The following is a 22,310-nucleotide window of genomic DNA, read 5'->3' as shown; positions in this document are numbered from 1 at the left end:
ATCATCATCTGATGAATGTGATGAATGAAGCATCTGCAGCAGAACGACTGTGAACGTGTCTCAGTTTGTCCAAGTAGCGTTAGCGTTAGCACCAGCTGATCCGGTAGTGACAGGCAGCAGAACCAACCCATAAAGATGGAAGACGCTAAACAGCACGTTGGTCCTCTCCATGGGACATTTGAGGACAAAGACACCAAGAGGGACCAGTGGAGACACATAAAGTATCATCACACTCTGCAGGAAGGAGTTTTCTTTCCAGCTTCAAACAGCACATGAACCAAGCCAAGCATACGTTAGCCGGGGATTCTGCTAGCACTTGGGCTAACGCGGCTAACAGCTGGAGACAAACCAAGACAAACCAGGACAAAGACAAGCTGCCAATGCTGCTGCTAATATGTGTCCAGGACCAGGACCAGGCTGCAGGACATCATTCTGTCTCCGGTCTGAAGTCTTGCAGGACCTCGAAGCTGCAGCTCAGATTGTGAGTTATTAGTTAGTTATTAGTCAACAATTACTAGTAACTGATGAACTCACACTGGATCAGGGTGAGGGGCTGGACCGTCTGACCCGGCTGCAGGTTCAGCAGCAGAGGAGTCCCACGGTTCATCATCGTCTGCACCGGGAAACCCTGAACACAACACAAACACACACCAGCCGTTAGGACGCCCCGACGAGAGCAAACAGCTGATCATCAGCTGGTAAACAAACAAACAGCTGATCATCAGCTGGTAAACAAACAAACAAACAGCTGATCATCAGCTGGTAAACAAACAAACAGCTGATCATCAGCTGGGACAGAGGACTTCTTCTCTGTACCTGTGTGGTGAGGAGGATGGGCCGGGCGTTTCCTGTCCCGGGGGCTGCTGGGAGGAGGAAAGCTCCACCTGCCGTCTGTGTCAGGATGATGGGTGGAGCCTGAGCCATAAGGGGCGGGGCCGGGGCAGGGAGCGAGGAGGCAGCAGGGCCTCGAGGAGGAGGAGCCACAGAGGAGGAGACGATTTGGACATGTGATGAAACTGTGGACAAAGAAACACAAACATGTTGTCATGACGACTGAGGACAGATTCCATCCAGCAGTGATGTTGTGGACACACTGGTACCTGTTGGAGCAGGTGGGACAGGTGGGACAGGCGAGGGCGTCCTGGGGGGCGGAGTCTCAGGTGCAGGGGGAGGAGACGGTGAGTCCTCCACTGCAGAGACAGGTTGGATGTGCAGCATCAGTTACCATGGCAACGTGACCGGGCAGTCCTCACAGAGAAAGACGAACGTGTGTCTCACCTGGCTCTCCGTAGCTGTCCATGAAGTCGATGTCGTCCTCCTCCACGCCGTCGTCCACCCGTTGCCATGGCTCCAGCTCCTCCTCCTCACACTCCATGAACAGCTCCATGTCCATGTTGCTGTGGAAACCAGGACAAAGGTAAGAGCCGTCATCACCCTGATCTTCATCAGATCTGAACCAAAACATTTTCCATTGATTGTCTGAGAAAAAATGTGAGAAATATAATTAAGATTTAAATCTGACTCTTCTACAGATTCTCGTTCTTTAAATAGCTTTTTTTTTTAATCATAAATAGTCAGGGTAAAGTTAAATTGTTATTGTGTTGTAAATAAAGTTTAATTTAAAGCGCCTCTTGGTGCCGTTCCTGTCCTGGCCACAGGAGGCGCTGCGCTCCGGGCTTTTTGTTTTCTGCAAACCGACCGAAGCGCGTCTTTTCCGGCATAAACAACCTCCCAGTCCCGTACAGAAACACCCGGGGCTCCGCTCACGCAGCCGGAGCTGAAGCCGAGTCCCCTTGAACAGAACCGGTGCGTTTGCTCCGTTTGGTACCGTCCAGCTGCACCGCCCCGCCGGCAGCAGCGAGCTGCTCCAAACCGAGCGCCCCCTAAAAGCTGCGTGTTAAGCCGAACCGGACCGAGACGAGCCGAGTCAGACCGGACCGAATCAGACCGGACCGAGACGAACCAAACTGGACCGAGCCAAACCGGTTTTACCTGCTGCTGTTGCGGGACCGCGGAGCTCGGACGGGTTCGCACGCTTCTTCTCCAGGCGCGCTCCGGTTCGACGGGCAGGAGGGCGGGTCTTCCGCCCACTCTTTGTATCAGGGTCGCTGATTGGCCAACATTGGTATTACGTCACTTCCCTTTCAGACAGCGACGTCTCTCATTGGTCGCTGGGAATTTTTCTGGACAAACTGAAGTCCGGTGCGAGCTGCGCCGCGTGTTAAACAGAACGGAGACGTTAAATTAGGGGGACCAGACGTCCCCGGTCTCTGGGGACAGTCCCCGGTTTGGATGACCTGTCCCCCGGCTGAAGTTACCCACAGTGTCCCCGGTGACAGCGTTTTATGAATGAGGAAAAAATGCTGCGCGCAGAATAGAACAATGGTTATTACGGTAGCCAGATAGGAAGCGCGGGGGCACGCGGGCTACAGTTATTACGGTAGACTGTTGGTAGCTAATGACATCACGGACATCAGTTTAAATATGTTTAAATATGAATAAATGCGTCACAATAAACCGTAAATGTCCCCGTTTCTTGATTTCATCTTTATAATATCAAATCAACATAATTTCGGAAATTTGGTCACCTGATGTTAAACCGCTCCGCAGCTGCACCGGAGTCACCGGTAAACACCGCCGCGGGTCAGCACCGGGACCAGGAGGCGTCTACACAGCGGCCACTCAGAGAAAAAGACGCCATCTTGGTTCGGTGGGAGGAGCCACGCTGTATGACGTCACGAGCCATACTGGAAAAAAAACCCTGAAACTAAAACGGATTTAATGAATTAAAAGTTTCGGTTTGAACAATTAACTCATTCACTCAAATAGACAATTTTTTATTTTTATTTTTATTTATTTATTTTTTAAAAGTCCTCATGGCGCCAGGATGTGGGATTGAGAACTTACATTTTCATTGGTTCGTTTCTAGAAGGTCAGAAATGACAAATAAAATCTGAATGAAAATAATCTGTTTCTGTTCCTGTCCTCTACAGGACAGTGTCTTTAGTCCCTGTCTCTTCCTGTAGAGGACAGTGTCTTTAGTCCCTGTCTCTTCCTGTAGAGGACAGTGTCTTTAGTTCCTGTCTCTTCCTGTAGAGGACAGTGTCTTTAGTCCCTGTCTCTTCCTGTAGAGGACAGTGTCTCTAATCCGTTGTGTTGTGTAATCGTCTCTAATCTGTTAATCTCTGTCTCGGTGTCTCAGTCCGTCCGGAGCTGCAGTGATGAAGGTTCCTGGTCCAGAGTTCCTGGTGCTGCCGTGGCCCGGTGGTTCTGAGCCGGTCCTGGAGGACGAAGGCTGGACTCTGTCGCTGAGATGTGGAGCTCTGCTGGGAGTCACCGTCATCTGTGAGAAACTAACAGCTTCTTTATCAATGAGTGAATGGGTCTGAATGATATTAACTTCATTCATTAGTTTGATAGTTGGATTAAAACTGAGACAAACAGACTCATACAAGTAGAACTGGAACTAAATACTTCAGTAAATGTCTTCAGTTTGGACCCTTAACCTTCCTACGTAGTCGACTCCGCTACGAACCATCGCTACTGGAACCTCCACAGTCCGGTTCATTCTGGAACAACTCCACCCAAACTCTAGGTGGTGCTGTGTCTTTTTACCAGCCGGGTTCATTTTTATTTCATGTTTAGAGGCTCAGTGTTGATCTGAGAATAAACTATCTACTTCCTGTTTCTTTTAACTGTCACTTCCCTGGTTAAATCGAAGGCTCCTTTAGGAGAAAAACCCCCACGTCCTGATAACACGATGTTGTTTAGCATCAACAGATGAACCTGATCTAGTTTTTATTATCTACATGATTCTACATCAGCTATGAACCACATGGAGACTGGACTCATAGAATCTGGACCTTTAGTCTCCATCTACTGGTCTAATGGTGCTACTACAGATAATACACACAATGCAGCCATCTAGTAGTGAAGGTTAGCTTAGCATTGCTATGTAGCATGTAGCCTTGGTGGCTGTTAGCTTAGCATTGCTATGTAGCATGTAGCCTTGGTGGCTGGTAGCTTAGCATTGCTATGTAGCCTGTAGCCTTGGTAGGCAGCTGTTTAGCCTTGTGCTGTAGCTAGCATTGCTATGTAGCATGTAGCCTTGGTGGCTGGTAGCTTAGCATTGCTATGTAGCCTGTAGCGTTGGTGGCTGGTAGCTTAGCATTGCTATGTAGCATGTAGTCTTGGTGGCTGGTAGCTTAGCATTGCTATGTAGCATGTAGCCTTGGTGGCTGGTAGCTTAGCATTGCTATGTAGCATGTAGCCTTGGTGGCTGGTAGCTTAGCATTGCTATGTAGCATGTAGCCTTGGTGGCTGGTAGCTTAGCATTGCTATGTAGCATGTAGCCTTGGTGGCTGGTAGCTTAGCATTGCTGTGTAGCATGTAGCCTTGGTGGCTGTTAGCTTAGCATTGCTGTGTAGCATGTAGCCTTGGTGGCTGGGGTCCTGGGGAGTTCCATGTGTAAATCTCCATCTTCTTCTGGATCGTATAATGAGCTCAATGGTAGAATGTGATGACGTCCAGGAGAAATAAAATGTCCAAAGGTTGAATTGTGTGAACGTTGCCTCCTGTAGTGAATCAGATTCCTTTTCATTATGTCCATTAAACTGAGGTCTATGTGAAACAGATGCAGCTTTATTGTCATGTAAATACACAACAAAATGCAATTTGGTTTCTACCTGAAGCAGCAGATCAGCTGTTTCCTCACACCTGCCTCATGTCTTCAATGTTGTTTTGTCAATGCACGTGGGTGAGGTTAGACCCTCTGGTGGTCTAACCCGGGTCTAAACCAGGTCTAAACCGGGTCTAAACCGGGTCTAAACCAGGTCTAATCTGGAGCACGATCTGTTCTAAGTTAAGTCCATATGAACGTCCCCATCTGGACTCTGGGTGGACGCTAACTGCTCCCTGGACTAGAACATGTATGTGTGTGTGTGTGTGTGTGTGTGTGTGTGTGTGTGTGTGTGTGTGTGTGTGTGTGTGTCCAGGTGTGGTCGTGTTGAGGAGGTGGATCTCAGGTGGAGTTTGTCGGTGTCCAGTCCGTCTGGACGGGAGGACGGTTGTGATCACTGGAGCAAACACCGGCATCGGGAAAGAGACGAGCAGAGACCTGGCTGGCAGAGGTCAGAGTCCAGGACCCCCGTCCCCCGTCCTCTGGTCTGTTCCGTCCTCAGTGTTGTTATCGTAGATCCAGTCGTCCATTAGTCGTCTCCTGTCGGTGGACCTTGTTGTTGTGGACGTGTCTCCGTCCTCTCCGTCCTCTCCGTCTCTCTGGTGCTAATGATGCTAGGACCCCAGGTAATTCCGGTCTCTCTGGGCCGTGACCTCTGACCCCGGCTCCTACAGTGGCCCTCAGAGGTCAAACATGGACGGGTGTGTTTGTTTCGCTGACCAGGAGCCCGGGTGGTGATGGCGTGCAGGGACCTGGCCCGGGCGGAGACGGCGGCGGAGGACATCCGACGCTCGACGGGAAACGGTAACGTGGTCATCAGACACCTGGACCTGTCCTCAGTCTACTCCGTGAGACAGTTTGCTAAAGAGTTCCTGGAAACTGAAGACAGACTGGACATCCTCATCAACAACGCAGGTCAGATCACCTGTCCTTGCATGTGTCCATCTGTCCCTGTGTCCATCTCTCCGTCTCTCTAACTCTCTGTCTGTCTCCAGGAGTGATGATGTGTCCACGATGGCTGACTGAAGATGGTTTTGAGACTCAGCTCGCTGTCAATCATCTGGGTCACTTCCTGTTGACCAATCTGCTGCTGCCAAAGCTGAAGAGCTCCGCCCCTAGCCGCGTGGTCAACGTGTCCTCCATCGCCCACCGGGGGGGTACGTCTCCAGAGATGTCCCCCGCACCACGTCCCACCACATCTGACGTCCCAGACTTTAATTTTTTAGTTTATGTTCCAGGTCACATCGACTTTGACGACCTGTTCTTCAGCAGGAGGCCGTACAGCGCTTTGGAGAGCTACAGGCAGAGCAAGCTGGCCAACGTCCTGTTCTCCAGGGAGCTCGCCCGCCGCCTCACAGGTCCCCACAAACACAGGCAAACACACGGGTCCCCACAAACACACAGGTCCCCACAAACACACAGGTCCCCACAAACACAGGCAAACACACAGGTCCCCACAAACACAGGCAAACACACGGGTCCCCACAAACACACAGGTCCCCACAAACACACAGGTCCCCACAAACACAGGCAAACACACAGGTCCCCACAAACACACAGGTCCCCACAAACACAGGCAAACACACGGGTCCCCACAAACACAGGCAAACACACGGGTCCCCACAAACACAGGCAAACACACGGGTCCCCACAAACACAGGCAAACACACAGGTCCCCACAAACACAGGCAAACACACAGGTCCCCACAAACACAGGCAAACACACAGGTCCCCACAAACACAGGCAAACACACGGTCCCACAAACACAGGCAAACACACAGGTCCCCACAAACACAGGCAAACACACAGGTCCCCACAAACACAGGCAAACACACAGGTCCCCACAAACACAGGCAAACACACAGGTCCCCACAAACACAGGCAAACACACTGGTCCCCACAAACACACAGGTCCCCACAAACACACAGGTCCCCACAAACACAGGCAAACACAGGTCCCCACAAACACACAGGTCCCCACAAACACAGGCAAACACACGGGTCCCCACAAACACACAGGTCCCCACAAACACAGACAAACACACAGGTCCCCACAAACACAGGCAAACACACGGGTCCCCACAAACACACAGGTCCCCACAAACACACAGGTCCCCACAAACACACAGGTCCCCACAAACACACAGGTCCCCACAAACACAGACAAACACACTGGTCCCCACAAACACACAGGTCCCCACAAACACAGGCAAACACAAGGGTCCCCACAAACACACAGGTCCCCACAAACACAGACAAACACACAGGTCCCCACAAACACACAGGTCCCCACAAACACAGGCAAACACACGGGTCCCCACAAACACACAGGTCCCCACAAACACAGGCAAACACACGGGTCCCCACAAACACACAGGTCCCCACAAACACAGACAAACACACGGGTCCCCACAAACACACAGGTCCCCACAAACACAGACAAACACACGGGTCCCCACAAACACACAGGTCCCCACAAACACAGGCAAACACACGGGTCCCCACAAACACACAGGTCCCCACAAACACATTAACGTCCCCGCCTGTCCCCCCTGTCCCCGCCTGTCCTCCAGACTCGGGCGTGTCCTCGTTCTGCCTCCACCCCGGCGTGATCCGGACCGAGCTGGGACGCCATGTGGAGGACTGGTGTCCCCTGCTGGGGACGCTGCTGCGGCTGCCGTCCCTGCTGCTGATGAAGACGCCCAGCGAAGGCTGCCAGACCTCGGTGTTCTGCGCCGTGACGCCGGGTCTGGAGGGACAGTCCGGCCGCTACTTCAGGTACAGCTCAGATTTCTGACGGTCAGTGAACGTGACGTCCACTAACGTCTCCTATGTCTCTGCAGCGACTGCACGGAGCGGGACGTGTCTCCGGAGGGACGGGACGACCAGGCCGCCAGGAAGCTTTGGGAGGAGAGCGCTCGGCTGGTCGGGCTCCAGGACTCCAGCTGATCTGACCTCTGACCTCCGGGACGACTGCAGCGCCTCCTTCAGGACACAGGAGACATGTCCCTTCACATGTGTGACTGTTGTGTGTTGTTGTCCATAGGACACACACACAGTTTAATAACGTTTACACACATTAACACATTAACACATATCATCCACATATTCTCAGTGTCTTCCTCAAACAACGATCACGGGTTCTGTTCCAGCATCAGGACAGGACACTTCTTTGCACTGCACATATACACATATATATATATGTTATAATAATTACAACTATAACTGTGTGTGAGACACTGGCGGGTTAGAGGTAGGGTTCTAGGGTTAGAGTTCTAGAGTTAGGGTTCTAGGGTTAGGGTTCTAGGGTTAGGGTTCTAGGGTTAGGGTTAGGGTTAGGGTTCTAGGGTTAGGGTTAGGGTTCTAGGGTTAGGGTTCTAGGGTTAGAGTTCTAGAGTTAGGGTTCTAGGGTTAGGGTTAGAGTTAGGGTTCTAGGGTTAGGGTTCTAGGGTTAGAGTTCTAGAGTTAGGGTTCTAGGGTTAGGGTTAGGGTTCTAGGGTTAGAGGTAGGGTTCTAGGGTTAGAGGTAGGGTTCTAGGGTTAGGGTTCTAGGGTTAGAGTTAGGGTTCTAGGGTTAGAGTTCTAGAGTTAGGGTTCTAGGGTTAGGGTTAGGGTTCTAGGGTTAGGGTTAGGGTTCTAGGGTTAGGGTTCTAGGGTTAGGGTTAGGGTTCTAGGGTTAGAGTTAGGGTTCTAGGGTTAGAGTTCTAGGGTTAGGGTTCTAGGGTTAGGGTTAGGGTTCTAGAGTTAGGGTTCTAGGGTTAGGGTTCTAGGGTTAGGGTTAGGGTTCTAGGGTTAGAGGTAGGGTTCTAGGGTTAGGGTTCTAGGGTTAGGGTTCTAGGGTCAGAGTTAGGGTTCTAGGGTTAGGGTTCTAGGGTTAGGGTTCTAGGGGGAACAGGTTTGTGTAAAACACAGATGTTATTCTTGAAGCTGATTTCATTGACATTAGTCCTAAAGGTGAAGATGTGAAAGTTTGATGAGGATCAGTGAGAGACGGGACGTTTAAAGCAGCATAAACACCGTCCTCTTTTTCTCACAGTATTATTACAGTATTATCACAGTATTATTACAGTATTATCACAGTATTATCACAGTATTTTCACAGTATTATTAACACAAGTATTATCACAGTATTAAAATATAGTATTATTACAGTATTATTGCAGTATTATCACAGTATTATCACGATATTATAACAGTATTATCACAGTATTATTACAGTGTTATTACAGTATCATTACAGTATTATTACAGTATTATCACAGTATTATTACAGTGTTATTACAGTATTATTGCAGTATTATTACAGTGTTATTACAGTATCATTACAGTATTATCACAGTATTATCACAGTATTATTACAGTATTATTACAGTATCATTACAATATTATTACAGTATTATTACAGTGTTATTACAGTATCATTACAGTATTATCACAGTATTATCACAGTATTATCACAGTATCATTACAATATTATTACAGTATTATCACAGTATTATTACAGTATTATCACAGTATTATTACAGTATCATTACAGTATTATCACAGTATTATCACAGTATCATTACAGTATTATCACAGTATTATTACAGTATTATTACAGTATTATCACCGTATTATCACAGTATTATTACAGTATTAATGAGCTTCTCTAACGTGTTCGGGAGGAATGAAGTGAATCAGCAGCTTCAGTTTGTTCCTTATAAAACATTCAGACCTGGATTAATCCTGGAAAACAAGGAGGTTTATCCCCATTCACACTTTAAGACACGATGAAAATCAATCAGATGAAAGGCTGCACCAAAGACTGTCTCCGTCTCTCTGTCTCTCTCTGTCTCTGTCTCTATCTATGTCTCTGACTCTGACTCTGTCTCTGTCTCTCTTTCTTTGTCTCTCTGTGTCTCTGTCTCTGACTCTGTCTCTGTCTGTCTCTGTCTCTCTTTCTTTGTCTCTCTGTGTCTCTGTCTCTGACTCTGTCTCTCTCTCTGTCTGTGTCTCTGTGTCTCTGTCTGTCTCTGTCTCTCTTTCTTTGTCTCTCTGTGTCTCTGTCTCTGACTCTGTCTCTGTCTGTCTCTGTCTCTCTTTCTTTGTCTCTCTGTGTCTCTGTCTCTGACTCTGTCTCTGACTCTGTCTCTCTCTCTGTCTGTGTCTCTATGTCTCTGTCTGTCTCTGTCTCTCTTTCTTTGTCTCTCTGTGTCTCTGTCTCTGACTCTGTCTCTGTCTGTCTCTGTCTCTCTTTCTTTGTCTCTCTGTGTCTCTGTCTCTGTCTCTGACTCTGTCTGTGTCTCTGTCTCTGTCTCTGTCTCTCTGTCTCTGTGTCTTTGTCTCTGTCTGTCTCTGTCTCTCTGTCTCTGTCTCTCTGTGTCTCTGTCTCTGTCTCTCTGTCTCTGTGTCTGTCTCTGTGTCTCTGTCTCTCTGTGTCTCTGTCTGTCTCTGTCTCTGTCTCTCTGTCTCTCTGTCTCTCTGTCTCTGTGTCTGTGTCTGTGTCTCTGTGTCTCTGTCTCTCTGTGTCTCTCTGTCTGTCTCTGTCTCTCTGTCTCTGTCTCTCTGTCTCTCTGTCTCTGTGTCTCTGTCTCTCTGTCTGTCTCTGTCTCTGTGTCTCTGTCTCTGTGTCTCTGTGTCTCTGTCTCTGTCTGTCTCTGTCTCTGTGTCTCTGTCTCTGTGTCTCTGTGTCTCTGTCTCTCTGTGTCTCTCTGTCTGTCTCTGTCTGTCTCTGTCTCTGTCTCTGTCTGTTACTGACCGACTGCTTTGTCCTCTAAGTGTCTCTTTGTTGTTTTTTTGAGCTATTTTGAATTGTTTTGAACATAAATTGAAGATGTAGCATAAAGGCTTAGCTTTAGCTTTAGCTTTAGCTTTAGCAGCCACGTGAAGCAGTGAACCATCTAAATGTTCACATCCTCACAGCTGTTCAGTTTTCATAGTGAGAACAGGTTTGTCCTTTTCATTAACACTATGTACTTTCTTATATCAGATACTGACGTCACTTTACTTCCCGACTGAAACTGACTCCTGGTTGAATTTACTTTTCGTATAAACTGTGACTTTCTGTATCATAAGGTTTGGTAATTACTCCCCTGTTATGTTCTATAAACGATGTCGTGACCTCGTTAAGGGTTTTTCACTGTCACTCTTTCATTCTTCAAAGTTAGATTTATAATATTGTTTTTTTTCTGTCTATTTCATTTTGTTTCCTTATTCCTTAGCAACCTACACTTCTCCCAGATAAAGACATTCCTTTTCCATCGGTCCTGTTCTTTAATGTCGTCCCTGAACTCATCATCGAGTTCCTTGGTTTTTAATTGGAGCATGATGATCACACACAAACAGATTCATTAAGGAGGAATCCTGTTATTTCTAACTTTAGCTTCACAAACATTTGTTTTCATGACTAAACTGATGATGTTGTGTCACTGAAACCCACAGGGATTTATTCAGGTTTTAGTATTTGTGTTTGCAGGTAGATGTGATTAATTCATCACCACCAACTGTTCTATTGGGTTTATCCAGAACTTTATAATAATAATTATAATAATAATAAATGATGTTTTGATCAGAGATGTAAAATCATCTTAGTTCAGAAGTGTCATGTTTTTGTTTAAAGTGGAGGATGAGAGAAGAACCAGACTGAACTCTGGACTCTGACACCATGAACAACATGAAGAACATGAAGAACACGAAGAACATAAACACCATAAACACCATGAACAACACAAACAACATGAACAACATGAACAACATGAACAACACAAACAACATAAACACCATGAACAACATGAACAACATGAACAACATAAACAACATGAACAACACGAACAACATGAACACCATAAACACCATGAACAACACAAACAACATGAACAACATGAACAACACAAACAACATAAACACCATGAACAACATGAACAACATGAACAACATAAACACCATAAACACCATGAACAACACAAACAACATGAACAACATGAACAACACAAACAACATAAACACCATGAACAACATGAACACCATGAACAACACAAACAACATGAACACCATGAACAACACAAACAACATGAACAACATGAACAACATAAACACCATAAACACCATAAACACCATGAACAACACAAACAACATGAACAACATGAACAACACAAACAACATGAACAACATGAACAACACAAACAACACGAACAACATGAACAACACAAACAACACGAACAACATGAACAACATAAACAACATAAACAACATCTCATCTTCTACCGTTTAATCCTCGAGACAAACAACCATTCACACTCATACTCACCTAGGATCATTTTCACCAATCAGCCTAACGAAGCCGGAGAACCCACGCGAACACAGGGAGAACATGCAAACTCCACCCAGAAAGACTGGACACGAACCCGGACTTTCATCGATGGGAGGCATCAACCCTAACGACCGAGCCACTGAACCGCCATCATGGAGAACATGGAGAACATGAACATCATGGAGAACATGGAGAACATGGAGAACATGGAGAACATGAACATCATGGAGAACATGAAGAACATGAACATCATGGAGAACATGGAGAACATGGAGAACGTGAACATCATGGAGAACATGAAGAACATGGAGAACATGAAGAACATGAACAATATGAAGAACATGAACATCATGGAGAACATGAACGTTGTAGCTGAAGGACGCGTCCATGTCTCCTCCTTCATTGAACATAACTCTGAGGCTGAGCTTAGTTTTATTTACATGATTTTTACCAACTTTTACAACCATTTCACAAACAGGACGTTTTCATAGCTCTGTTCTCATATATATATATATATATATATATATATATATATATTTCATCTGTTCTCATATATATATATATTTTTGTATAATCTTTCAAAGTTGTTTTCATTTCTTCTATATATTCTACCTGTTTCTGAGCTACTGATTAACAACTTTTCAGAGAAAAGTCACACACGTCCCAAATAAACCACGTCTGATGTCTGTTTATTTAGTTATTGGCCCAAACCAACATGTTTAGGAGAATAAGAAGGATCTTGCTTCTATCCACCTTATTTCTGGGCCGTGACTCAGTGTGAGTGCGACGTCCGGTTCGGTAGCAGAAGTAGCCGTTAGCCAGTTGCTAATATAAGACCAGAAAGGAATCGCTCCAGTTTCCATCGCCTTCCTACAGACGAGGAGGCCAGAAGAGAAGAGACCCCAAAAACACTGTTCGTCTGTTCATTTCATTTCATCGACCAAAAGCTGACGGAGGAAAACTCGATTTGTTGCAGCAGCCATGGTTTGCCGTCTGTCGCCGTCCATGGTTTTGCTGATCTCTCTGCTCCTGCACCACATGAGCAGCAGCTGTTTGTGTGAAACTAAAACCCTGTGATGTGGGACTTTAAGGCTCTGACTCGTCTCTGCGTCTGGTTTCAGATACATGAGGTCGTGTCCCACGTCCTTTAACAGAGACCGACTTAGTTTCTGTGAAGGTTCTGATACGAGCTTCTAAGTTTGTTCATAGCTTCACTGTCTGTGCCCACGGAAGTAAATGCAAATGATCTGTGGCCACTTCTTCAGATTGTCCTCCGTCCCTTCACATCGTCCTCTGTCTCTTCACATCGTCCTCTGTCCCTTCACATCGTCCTCTGTCTCTTCACATCGTCCTCCGTCTCTTCACATCGTCCTCTGTCCCTTCACATCGTCCTCTGTCTCTTCAGATCGTCCTCCGTCCCTTCACATCGTCCTCTGTCCCTTCAGATCGTCCTCCGTCTCTTCACATCGTCCTCTGTCTCTTCACATCGTCCTCCGTCCCTTCACATCGTCCTCTGTCTCTTCAGATTGTCCTCCGTCCTCCAGAGTAGAAGACAGTGCGGTGACAATGTCCCGTTTGAGGTGTAAAAGATGATGTTTCCACGTATTTTATTAGAGATTTTAATAGAGTCCATAACTGGTGCAAAGGATCATGGGAGTTAGAATAAGGTGGATATAGATCTTTTCCACCTATTGGTTCTCAAAGCCTTTACACACACACACACACACACACACACACAGTAACACACACTCACACACTCTCTCACACACACACACACACACACACACACACACACACACACACACACACACACACACACACAGTAACACACACTCACACACTCTCTCACACACACACACACACACACACACACACACACACACACACACACACACACCTCACACACTCCTCACACACACACAACCAAACACCAGATAACAGCAGCATATTCCTGGGATCAAACCCACAACCCTTCGGTTCATGGACGACCCACCTACTGAGACACAAGAGGAGGAGGAGGAGGAGGAGGAGGAGGAGGAGGTGAAGGAGGAGGAGGAGGAGGAGGAGGAGGAGGAGGAGGAGGAGGGAGGAGGTGAAGGAGAAGGAGGAGGAGGAGGTGAAGGAGGAGGAGGAGGAGGAGGAGGAGGAGGAGGAGGAGCAGGAGGAGGAGGAGGTGAGGAGGGGAGGAAGGAGGAGGAGGAGGAGGATGAAGGAGGAGGAGTAGGAGCAGAATGAAGTGTGAGGAGACGGAGTCTTTGAGAGTGAACAGGAGTTGACTTGGAGAGTCAACAGTGACTGGGACATGGAGACTTTTGTCTCAGTGAGGGACACGGGGACACGGGACAAACTGCCGTCCATCCTGGACCATCCGTCCTCTACACCAGATTATACACGAACACATTCAAACCATAATAAAAAGCAGGTGGTTTAAAGAGAATCTGAGCGAATCTACTCTCCTCATCTTTACTCGACGTCCTCAGACTCGATCATCGCTGCTGAAAAGACGAAGTTTAGGAGGAAAATCTGTCAGAGGACGAGACGAGACAGGTGTTAAACTACACATAAACTAGTAGAGTTAATTATTGTCTCTGAGTTAATCCGTTATAATTAACTCTCAGTCGATTAATAGTTGTTGTTAAACCGAGTGAAAAAGGAAGCGTCACTAAATCAAACCTCTAGATGTAAATGTTTAAACATTAACTCTGATCCTGTTTAACACCTCAAGTCATTTTGCAGCAATGAGCCACGGAAACTTTACTGGTCGCGCTGTTACTAACCACCAGAACACCTGCTTAATGAGCTAGCGGTTAGCATGGTTAGCATGGTTAGCATGGTTAGCATGCAGGCCTGGTCTCACTGGAACATAGAAAGTGAGAAACGTCTTTAAACGATACGTTTGTCTTAACGTTTGTCTGAGTGAGACGAGTCATGTTCTTTATAACCACAGATGTAAAACCTGATAAAACGATGCTAATGGTGCGGAGTTGCTAGCTAGCGTGCTAAAGTGGTGCTAACGCTACACTGTGCCTTTTATTGTTGCATGTTCTAATATTTGTGATGCAAATTTGAAAATAAATGTTTCTGAACGGCCAAACATGACTAACTTTTTATTTTAGTAAAGTTTATTTTCCAAGTATTTTTGTAGGATTATATAAGAATTATATTGACACCTTTTAAGTGTTATGGAGGAAACATTAACACTTGTGTAGTTAAGAAATAGTCCTCTGAGACAGTTCACTGCTAACACTGCATAAAAGTGTTAAAACTAACGCTGGTTGGTGTTAAATTTAACTACAAGAAGAGTCAAATTTACATTAACTTAGTGTGAAGGTACCAACACTAGAAAAAGGGTTAAATTAAGACTCATACAGACACTTTACACGTGTTAAGATCAGCTCGTACCTTTCATCATCTGATCAGACGTTTAAGACCAGAACCCTCAGAACTTTCATCATCTGATCAGACGTTTAAGACCAGAACCCTCAGAACTTTCATCATCTGATCAGACGTTTAAGACCAGAACCCTCAGAACTTTCATCATCTGATCAGACGTTTAAGACCAGAACCTTCAGAACAGAACTTAAAGAGTCATGAAGGACTCAGTGATGAGCAGCTCCTCCTCCTTTAACCACGACCTCGACCCGGTTACAACCTGCTTCCTGCTCTAAATGTTTGGTCTCTGGCTCCATCTGAAGTTCTACTAGAACCTTGTTCAGATCCAACAGGTTCTTTTTGTGAGTGCAGCTAGAACAGGTGGAGAACAGGTGGAGAACAGGTGGAGAACAGGTGGAGAACAGGAGGTGGTGTCAGTGGTGAATGATGGAGACGAACAGGTTTCTCCTCACGTCTTTAACTTTATAAACTCATGTGAACGTCCAGGAGCAGAACCCGGTTTAGAACCTGCTCCTCTTAAAGGTTGATTCTAAGGAGCAGGAGGAGGAGGAGCCCGGTCCTCCCCTTGTCCTCCGGAGGGGGGCGCTGTGGGGCTGCCGAGGAGCCGCTGAGCCAGCAGGGAGTCCGGGGGAGAGGAGGAGGGGGAGGAGGGGGAGAGGGGGAGGAGTAACCGGACACCGACTCACGGAGCGGCTGCTGTCCGGTCAGAGAGCAGGGAGCCCGGCAGCAGCAGCGGCAGCAGCGGGACGCAGAGCAGCTTCACACCGGACAACAGCAGCCTCGGAGCGGCGGAGCTGAAGCGGAGGCTCCGCTCCTCTCTGCCGGACCCACAGCGGCTTCCAGCGGCTTCACCTCCTCCTCCTCCGGCCCCAAACACCGGAGCCCCGCCCGTCCCGCCGGGGCGGCCTGTCAGCATGAAGAAGAACAGCACCGGGAAACGGGTGAGTGTGAACGCCAGCACGCGACCACCGGCGGCTCGCGACGCCGCTTTTATCCAGAAAAACCGGAGCGAGAGGAACAAAAGGATTAGAGCTCTTATTTTGAAGGAAACAAGAGCCGCTAGACGATTAAGAACACGCTTCCGGTTTTCAGAGTAAAGGTTTTTAACGTTGATGTAAGAAATGTAAAAAAATGAAAATAAAAGCTGAAACACAAAGGTTCGGTTCCGTTAGAACCGTTAGAACTGTTAGAACCGAGACGATCTTCGGGAGACTCCGAACCAGAACCCGCTCCCGTCTCACGTTACAGCCGCTTCACGGACTTACGTAACAAACATCTGACCCTGAACGCACCACGGTAACGGGATCGTTTATAAACGAGATGAAAATTAAATGCGAATAAAAAGTTTCTTTCATTCGCGACATGGAATAATCAGAAACAACTGACGGAGACAATGAAGGTAAAGGACAAATAATAAAATATAATAATCTGGTAAAATAGAAAGTAACAACAACAACGAAGCAGGACGCGTTCATGTCCTCCCTGAAACTTCTGCTTCAGTGCGTATCAGCTAGTCTGATGCTAACACTAGTCTGATGCTAACACTAGTCTGATGCTAACACTAGTCTGATGCTAATACTAATCTAATGCTAATACTAGTCTGATGCTAACACTAGTCTGATGTTAATAATAGTCTGATGCTAACACTAGTCTGATGCTAACACTAGTCTAATGTTAATAATAGTCTAATGCTAACACTAGTCTGATGCTAATACTAGTCTGATGCTAACACTAGTCTGATGCTAACACTAGGTTCTGGTGTCATCTGATGACCCTCTGTTTCCTGTAGGGTCTGGTGGACTCGGCGCCCCAGAACGTCCCCCCTGATAAGGTGGGCTGGATCAGGAAGTTCTGTGGGAGAGGAATCTTCAGGGAGATCTGGAAGAACCGCTTCGTGGTTCTGAGAGGAGACCAGCTGTTCATCTGCGAGAAGGAGGTGAGACGAGGGGGCGGGGCCTCCAGGTGACCCTTCACCTCCACCTGCTTGTTAAGAGCATCAGCAGCTCATTAGTTCCTGGGACAGATGTAAAGGGACGGTCACAGTGTGGTCCTGGTCTCTCTGGTCCTGGTCTCTCTGGTCCAGGTCTACCTGGTCTCTCTGGTCTCTCTGGTTCAGGTCTCTCTGGTCTACCTGGTCCTGGTCTCTCTGGTCCAGGTCTACCTGGTCCTGGTCTCTCTGGTCTCTCTGGTCCAGGTCTACCTGGTCCTGGTCTCTCTGGTCTCTCTGGTTCAGGTCTACCTGGTCCTGGTCTGTCTTAGGATGGTGATTCCTGTGGATGTGGAAGGAACCAATGAAAATGGAAGCTGGGCCCCAGCTGGTCCACAGGCCTTAGTTTGGACCCGGTTTAAATCAACTAAAAGATTTGAAACCATCAACTTCTTCTTCTTTTCTATGAATATAATAACCACAGTTTCCTCCTCTGCTTCTCTTCCTGTTTCATACACGAAGGAACCGAAGGGACATTTACTGGTTTAACGTGACGCGTCCATGTGTCTCGGGCCTAATTAGGACATGTCTGTGTCCTTAGTGGGTGGAGCCTCAGACTCTGTTCTTCTTCTGTGGTTGCGATGACGTGCGATCAGTGTCAGGTCGGAGCAGGAATAGAAACAAACCGACCACTTCCTCTTTAGCCGAACTCGTTCAGACCTGTTTCCGTGGTAACGTTTACTGATCATCAGCAACTCTCACAAAGACACAGACACAGGACAACAGAGTCCTGGAGCTAACCTGGAGCTAACCTGAAGCTAACCTGAAGCTAACCTGGAGCTAACCTGGAGCTAACCTGGAGCTAACCTGGAGCTAACCTGAAGCTAACTTCTGACCCTTATGTAGGTGTCCTGCAGAGCTAGCTGCTAACGATGCTAACAGACAGCAGATGTGCATGTGTATGTGCTCTGGTTCTGGCTCCTGCGTCATGTGACCAATAATCAATAATCAGAGTTACATAACGAGCTCTGACCTTTGACCTTCCATCATGATCGATACCTCGGCTGCACAGTCTGTAGCAGTGATGCATAACAGCAACAAGGTTCTGGGTTTGAATCCCAGTGACATAGTAACAAATAAAACACAATAACATGAGGCATGATTGACAGCTGGAGCAGCCAATCACAGACAGGTACGGCCTGACCTCAGCAACAGGTTCATCACTGTGTGTGTGTGTGTGTGTGTGTGTGTGCGCCTCCCAGGAAGTGTCAGTTTAAAGCTGGTTAATAATTGATGCTGTTTCCAAGGAGATTAACAAGCTGCAGAGGTCAGGTGTGTGTGTTACTGGAAGTGGGTGGAGCCTAAAGGATATAAACACATAAAATAAATAAAAACTAGAGCTGTCAATGAGCTCGTTAATGTTAATTAATCATCATCTGATTCATGTGATTAATGAAGCATCTGCAGCAGAACGACTGTGAACGTGTCTCAGTTTGTCCAAGTAGCGTTAGCGTTAGCACCAGCTGATCCGGTAGTGACAGGCAGCAGAACCAACCCATAAAGATGGAAGACGCTAAACAGCACGTTGGTCCTCTCCATGGGACATTTGAGGACAAAGACACCAAGAGGGACCAGTGGAGACACATAAAGTATCATCACACTCTGCAGGAAGGAGTTTTCTTTCCAGCTTCAAACAGCACATGAACCAAGCCAAGCATACGTTAGCCGGGGATTCTGCTAGCACTTGGGCTAACGCGGCTAACAGCTGGAGACAAACCAAGACAAACCAAGACAAAGACAAGCTGCCAATGCTGCTGCTAATATGTGTCCACTCCTGCAGCCACTGTTCACTGGGAGACACTGTTCTCAATAAGAAGCGTCAGCTCTCCTCTGGTTGGACAATGTCCACAAGTTAGTTTGTCTCCGTAGCAACAGGGACACATTCACGTGGACACATGGTGGACAAAGAAAGACACTAAAAGTTGCTGTGCAGATATATTCTCTTCTTCTCATTAACAATGAAACGCATCAATAGAGATCAAACATGAAGGAGATTTGATCTGATGAAACGTTTTAAAACCTGTGACCCGAGTGATTTACCTGGTGTCTGCAGGTGAAGGAGCTCGGTCGGGCTGATGAGGTGCTGGACCTGTCGGACTACGAGCGCTGTGAGGAGATCAGGAAGAACAAGAGTCGTAGCAAGAAGAACCACAGCAAGTTTAGATTGCAGCGCTGCAGCTCACCTGGGAACACGGTACACCTGAACGCACCTTTATACACCTGAACACACCTGATCACACCTGAACACACCTGAACACACCTTTATACACCTGAACACACCTGATCACACCTGAACACACCTGAACACACCTTTATACACCTGAAGACACCTTTATACACCTGAACGCACCTTTATACGCATGAACGCCCCTTATACACCTGAACACACCTGATCACACCTGAACACACCTTTATACACCTGAAGACACCTTTATACACCTGAACGCACCTTTATACACCTGAACGCACCTTTATACACCTGAACACACCTGATCACACCTGAACACACCTTTATACACCTGAACACAGCTTTATACACCTGAACACACCTGAACACACCTTTATACACCTGAACGCACCTTTATACACCTGAACGCACCTTTATACACCTGAACACACCTGATCACACCTGAACACAGCTTTATACACCTGAACACACCTTTATACACCTGAACACACCTGAACACACCTTTATACACCTGAACGTACCTGAACACACCTTTATACACCTGAAGACACCTTTATACACCTGAACGCACCTTGATGTGCTGGCGGCCATCTTATGACAGAATCCAGTCCCACAATGCACTGCTTCCTCCTCTGATGGGTGCGTGTGTCACAGGTTCCTAACCTGGTCTTCCTCGCCGTCAGTCCGGAGGAGAAGGAGTCCTGGATCAACGTCCTCAGCGCCGCCATCACCAGGGCCAAGAACCGGATCCTGGACGAGGTCTGAGCTTCTCTGGGAGGTTTAGTTCTTAGTTTAGTTGTTAATAATAAACCTCCTGGTTCTGGTTCTGGTTCTGGTTCCAGGTCATCGTTCAGGACTCTCACCTGTCTCACCTGACACGAGACCGAGTCAAGATCCCTCATAACCGCCGCCTCCCAACCAGAGGCCACCTCCTGGCAGTGGTGAGTATCTCCTGCTCCTCCTGCTCCTCCTGCTCCTCCTGCTCCTCCTGCTCCTCATACACGTCTCCTCCTGTCCTCCAGGCCTCCACCTCCTCCTCAGATGGGACTCTGATTCTAGACCTGGTCCATGAGGAGGAGCAGAGTCCTCCTCATGGAGCTGACGCCTTCATGGTCGACTCGGACAAACCGGCGTCGCTCCTCGGTCCGGAAGGTCCCAGGTCCCAGACCCGCCCCCCCGAGGCTTCTGGGAAATCGCACAGTCTTCCCCGGGAGGTGGTGGTGGTGTGGGAGCAGCCGGGTCCGGGACAGACGTCCCAGCTCAGCGCCTCCATGGACCAGATCCTGACACACTCAGAGACTAAAGACGCCAAGAACAAGACGCCTCCGGTCTCCAGCCCCACCTCCTCCTCCTCCTCCTCCTCCACCACAGCCGCCCCCCTCGGCCGGGTCCAGGACCTCGGCCGGGTCCAGGACCTCATCGTCCAGAAGCTGGAGAAGACGGAGAGGCTGCTGAAGGAGGTCCGGGCCGAGGCCGGGAAGGAGTCGGGGGAAGGAGCTCGGGCCGAAGCCGAGAGACTCCTGAAGGAGGCGGCGGTGGCCTGGAACCAGGCCCACCAGGTCCTGGAGGAGGTGAAGGAGCTGAGGGCGTTGTACCGACAACTGGACTCCAATAAAGACTGATCCAGACTGGGTCCAGGTAGACCAGATCTGGATGGACCACTTCTGCTCAGGGTCCAGGTCCAAGACCCTCCAGGAATCTGACCCTAAAGAACCTCCTCCTCCTCCTCCTCCTCCTCCTCCTCCTTCTCCTCCTCCTCCTCCTCCTCCTCCTCCTCCTCCTTTCTTTCATGGGGACGTCTGTGGTCTGAGGTAGTCCAGTATCTGGTCTACGATCCTGTAACTGAGAACCAGTTCCTGACCCTTTAGAGCAGGAACTGGTTGGTTTAAACCTCCTAGAAATGGACCCTGGTCCTGGTCCTGGTCCTGGTCCTGGTCCTGGTCCTGGAGCTCAGGTAGCCGCCCCTCAGATTAATGTGAATGTCGTCATGTGATCGAACATGTGCCAAGAAGAAGGTTTAGATCCAGATCTTGGTGTCACTTTGGATCCTGTAGGTTCCTAGTTTCTGTGTGTAGAGGATCGTTTAGGTACTGGACCGAACACGGTACGATTCAGGTCCAGGGTCCAGACCCAGGACCACGTTGCTGGAACCTTTTCTTCTGAGTTTACTTCAGTTTCTTCATTAAAACAAAGGTCAAATATTTCAAATTTCATCCAGTTAGCACAGCGGCTAGCAGCTAGCGGCTAGCCGCTGCTGTTTGGATTCCAGTTGCCGAGCTAACGGATGCTATGCACAACAACCACCAGCAACTTGAACTTTCCCCGTGGGCCAGAATGTGAATGTGGAGACACGGTGGAGGCGTTTCTCTCCAGTCTCAGGGCTAAACGAGTTTTAATGATTTGAGTTAAACGGTCAGGACCTGCTGCAAGACGCCGCCTCCTCAGCCAATCAGACGACAGTGTTTCTCGTTGCCAGGCGAAATAGCAGCGTCATTGCGTCCACAGATACACACTTATTTTATAAAGGAAATGTATTAGTTCAACTCTTTACAGGCACCTCATGCGTTAAATCCAGATGAATGAGTGTCTCATATCTGGTTCCTGGTCTCATATCTGGTTCCTGGTCTCATATCTGGTTCCTGGTCCTTAAACTAATGTAAACATGTATTTGTCACATTAGAAACATCAGGACACTTGTTCTTCTTCATGGTTCCTGATAAACCAGGTCAGAGGGGGGACCTTGTAGACCACATTAGACCTGATTAGACCTGAG

At 47.8% G+C, this 22,310-nt stretch overlaps 3 protein-coding genes and 1 long non-coding RNA gene across 7 annotated transcripts in view; 2 read left to right on the top strand and 2 right to left on the bottom strand.

The window, feature by feature from the left end:
* pogzb (pogo transposable element derived with ZNF domain b) overlaps positions 1-2,716 on the bottom strand; it is a 13,193-nt gene extending 10,477 nt beyond the window's left edge. Inside the window, exons 1-5 of one of the 3 annotated variants that reach the window (XM_047598764.1) lie at positions 2,589-2,716; positions 1,279-1,397; positions 1,101-1,190; positions 817-1,016; positions 535-628 (exon numbers count right to left, since the gene is read on the bottom strand). In XM_047598764.1, the coding sequence (XP_047454720.1) occupies positions 535-628; positions 817-1,016; positions 1,101-1,190; positions 1,279-1,393 (499 nt within the window). In that variant the 5' untranslated portion in view covers positions 1,394-1,397; positions 2,589-2,716. The other 2 variants (XM_047598763.1, XM_047598765.1) reach the window with 2 other exon arrangements.
* Positions 2,717-2,738: 22 nt separating this feature from the next.
* si:dkey-23o4.6 (retinol dehydrogenase 13) lies at positions 2,739-7,996 on the top strand. The gene is made up of 8 exons (XM_047598766.1): positions 2,739-2,932; positions 3,203-3,345; positions 4,995-5,129; positions 5,402-5,593; positions 5,674-5,835; positions 5,917-6,036; positions 7,253-7,457; positions 7,523-7,996. Exons 1-8 carry the CDS (start codon positions 2,877-2,879, stop codon positions 7,626-7,628), a joined length of 1,119 nt encoding a protein of 372 aa, XP_047454722.1. The 5' UTR covers positions 2,739-2,876; the 3' UTR covers positions 7,629-7,996.
* Positions 7,997-9,199: 1,203 nt separating this feature from the next.
* LOC125016405 lies at positions 9,200-13,777 on the bottom strand. The gene is made up of 3 exons (XR_007113683.1): positions 12,723-13,777; positions 11,967-12,108; positions 9,200-9,406 (listed from the first exon to the last, which is right to left on the bottom strand). It is a non-coding gene; the product is annotated as an uncharacterized LOC125016405 (long non-coding RNA).
* A 1,430-nt stretch (positions 13,778-15,207) lies between these two features.
* On the top strand, positions 15,208-22,232 carry plekho1b (pleckstrin homology domain containing, family O member 1b). 2 transcript variants are annotated; one of them, XM_047598152.1, is made up of 6 exons: positions 15,208-16,303; positions 17,152-17,298; positions 19,403-19,543; positions 20,192-20,296; positions 20,380-20,478; positions 20,560-22,232. In XM_047598152.1, exons 1-6 carry the CDS (start codon positions 16,277-16,279, stop codon positions 21,157-21,159), a joined length of 1,119 nt encoding a protein of 372 aa, XP_047454108.1. In that variant the 5' UTR covers positions 15,208-16,276; the 3' UTR covers positions 21,160-22,232. The 2 variants fall into 2 exon arrangements, with proteins under 2 accessions (XP_047454108.1, XP_047454109.1); XM_047598153.1 differs by lacking the exon at positions 15,208-16,303 and adding an exon at positions 16,339-16,761.
* Positions 22,233-22,310: the final 78 nt, after the last annotated feature.

Source organism: Mugil cephalus, chromosome 11 (genome assembly GCF_022458985.1).
Source record: "Mugil cephalus isolate CIBA_MC_2020 chromosome 11, CIBA_Mcephalus_1.1, whole genome shotgun sequence".
Lineage (NCBI taxonomy): Eukaryota > Metazoa > Chordata > Actinopteri > Mugiliformes > Mugilidae > Mugil > Mugil cephalus.
The sequence above is the reverse complement of the archived record's forward strand: the minus strand, read 5'-3'. Positions and strand labels throughout refer to the sequence as shown.

What these genes read in the sequence shown, in the direction of transcription:
- si:dkey-23o4.6 (XM_047598766.1), top strand. Translation starts at nt 2,877, where the DNA reads ATGGCGCCAGGATGTGGGATTGAGAACTTACATTTTCATTGGTTCGTT. An exon ending in CAGAGACCTGGCTGGCAGAG is followed by an intron (nt 5,130 to 5,401) that starts GTCAGAGTCCAG and finishes TTCGCTGACCAG; the next exon opens with GAGCCCGGGTGGTGATGGCG. An exon ending in CATCCTCATCAACAACGCAG is followed by an intron (nt 5,594 to 5,673) that starts GTCAGATCACCT and finishes GTCTGTCTCCAG; the next exon opens with GAGTGATGATGTGTCCACGA.
- plekho1b (XM_047598152.1), top strand. Translation starts at nt 16,277, where the DNA reads ATGAAGAAGAACAGCACCGGGAAACGG. An exon ending in GCAGCTCACCTGGGAACACG is followed by an intron (nt 19,544 to 20,191) that starts GTACACCTGAAC and finishes CGTGTGTCACAG; the next exon opens with GTTCCTAACCTGGTCTTCCT. An exon ending in GAGGCCACCTCCTGGCAGTG is followed by an intron (nt 20,479 to 20,559) that starts GTGAGTATCTCC and finishes CCTGTCCTCCAG; the next exon opens with GCCTCCACCTCCTCCTCAGA.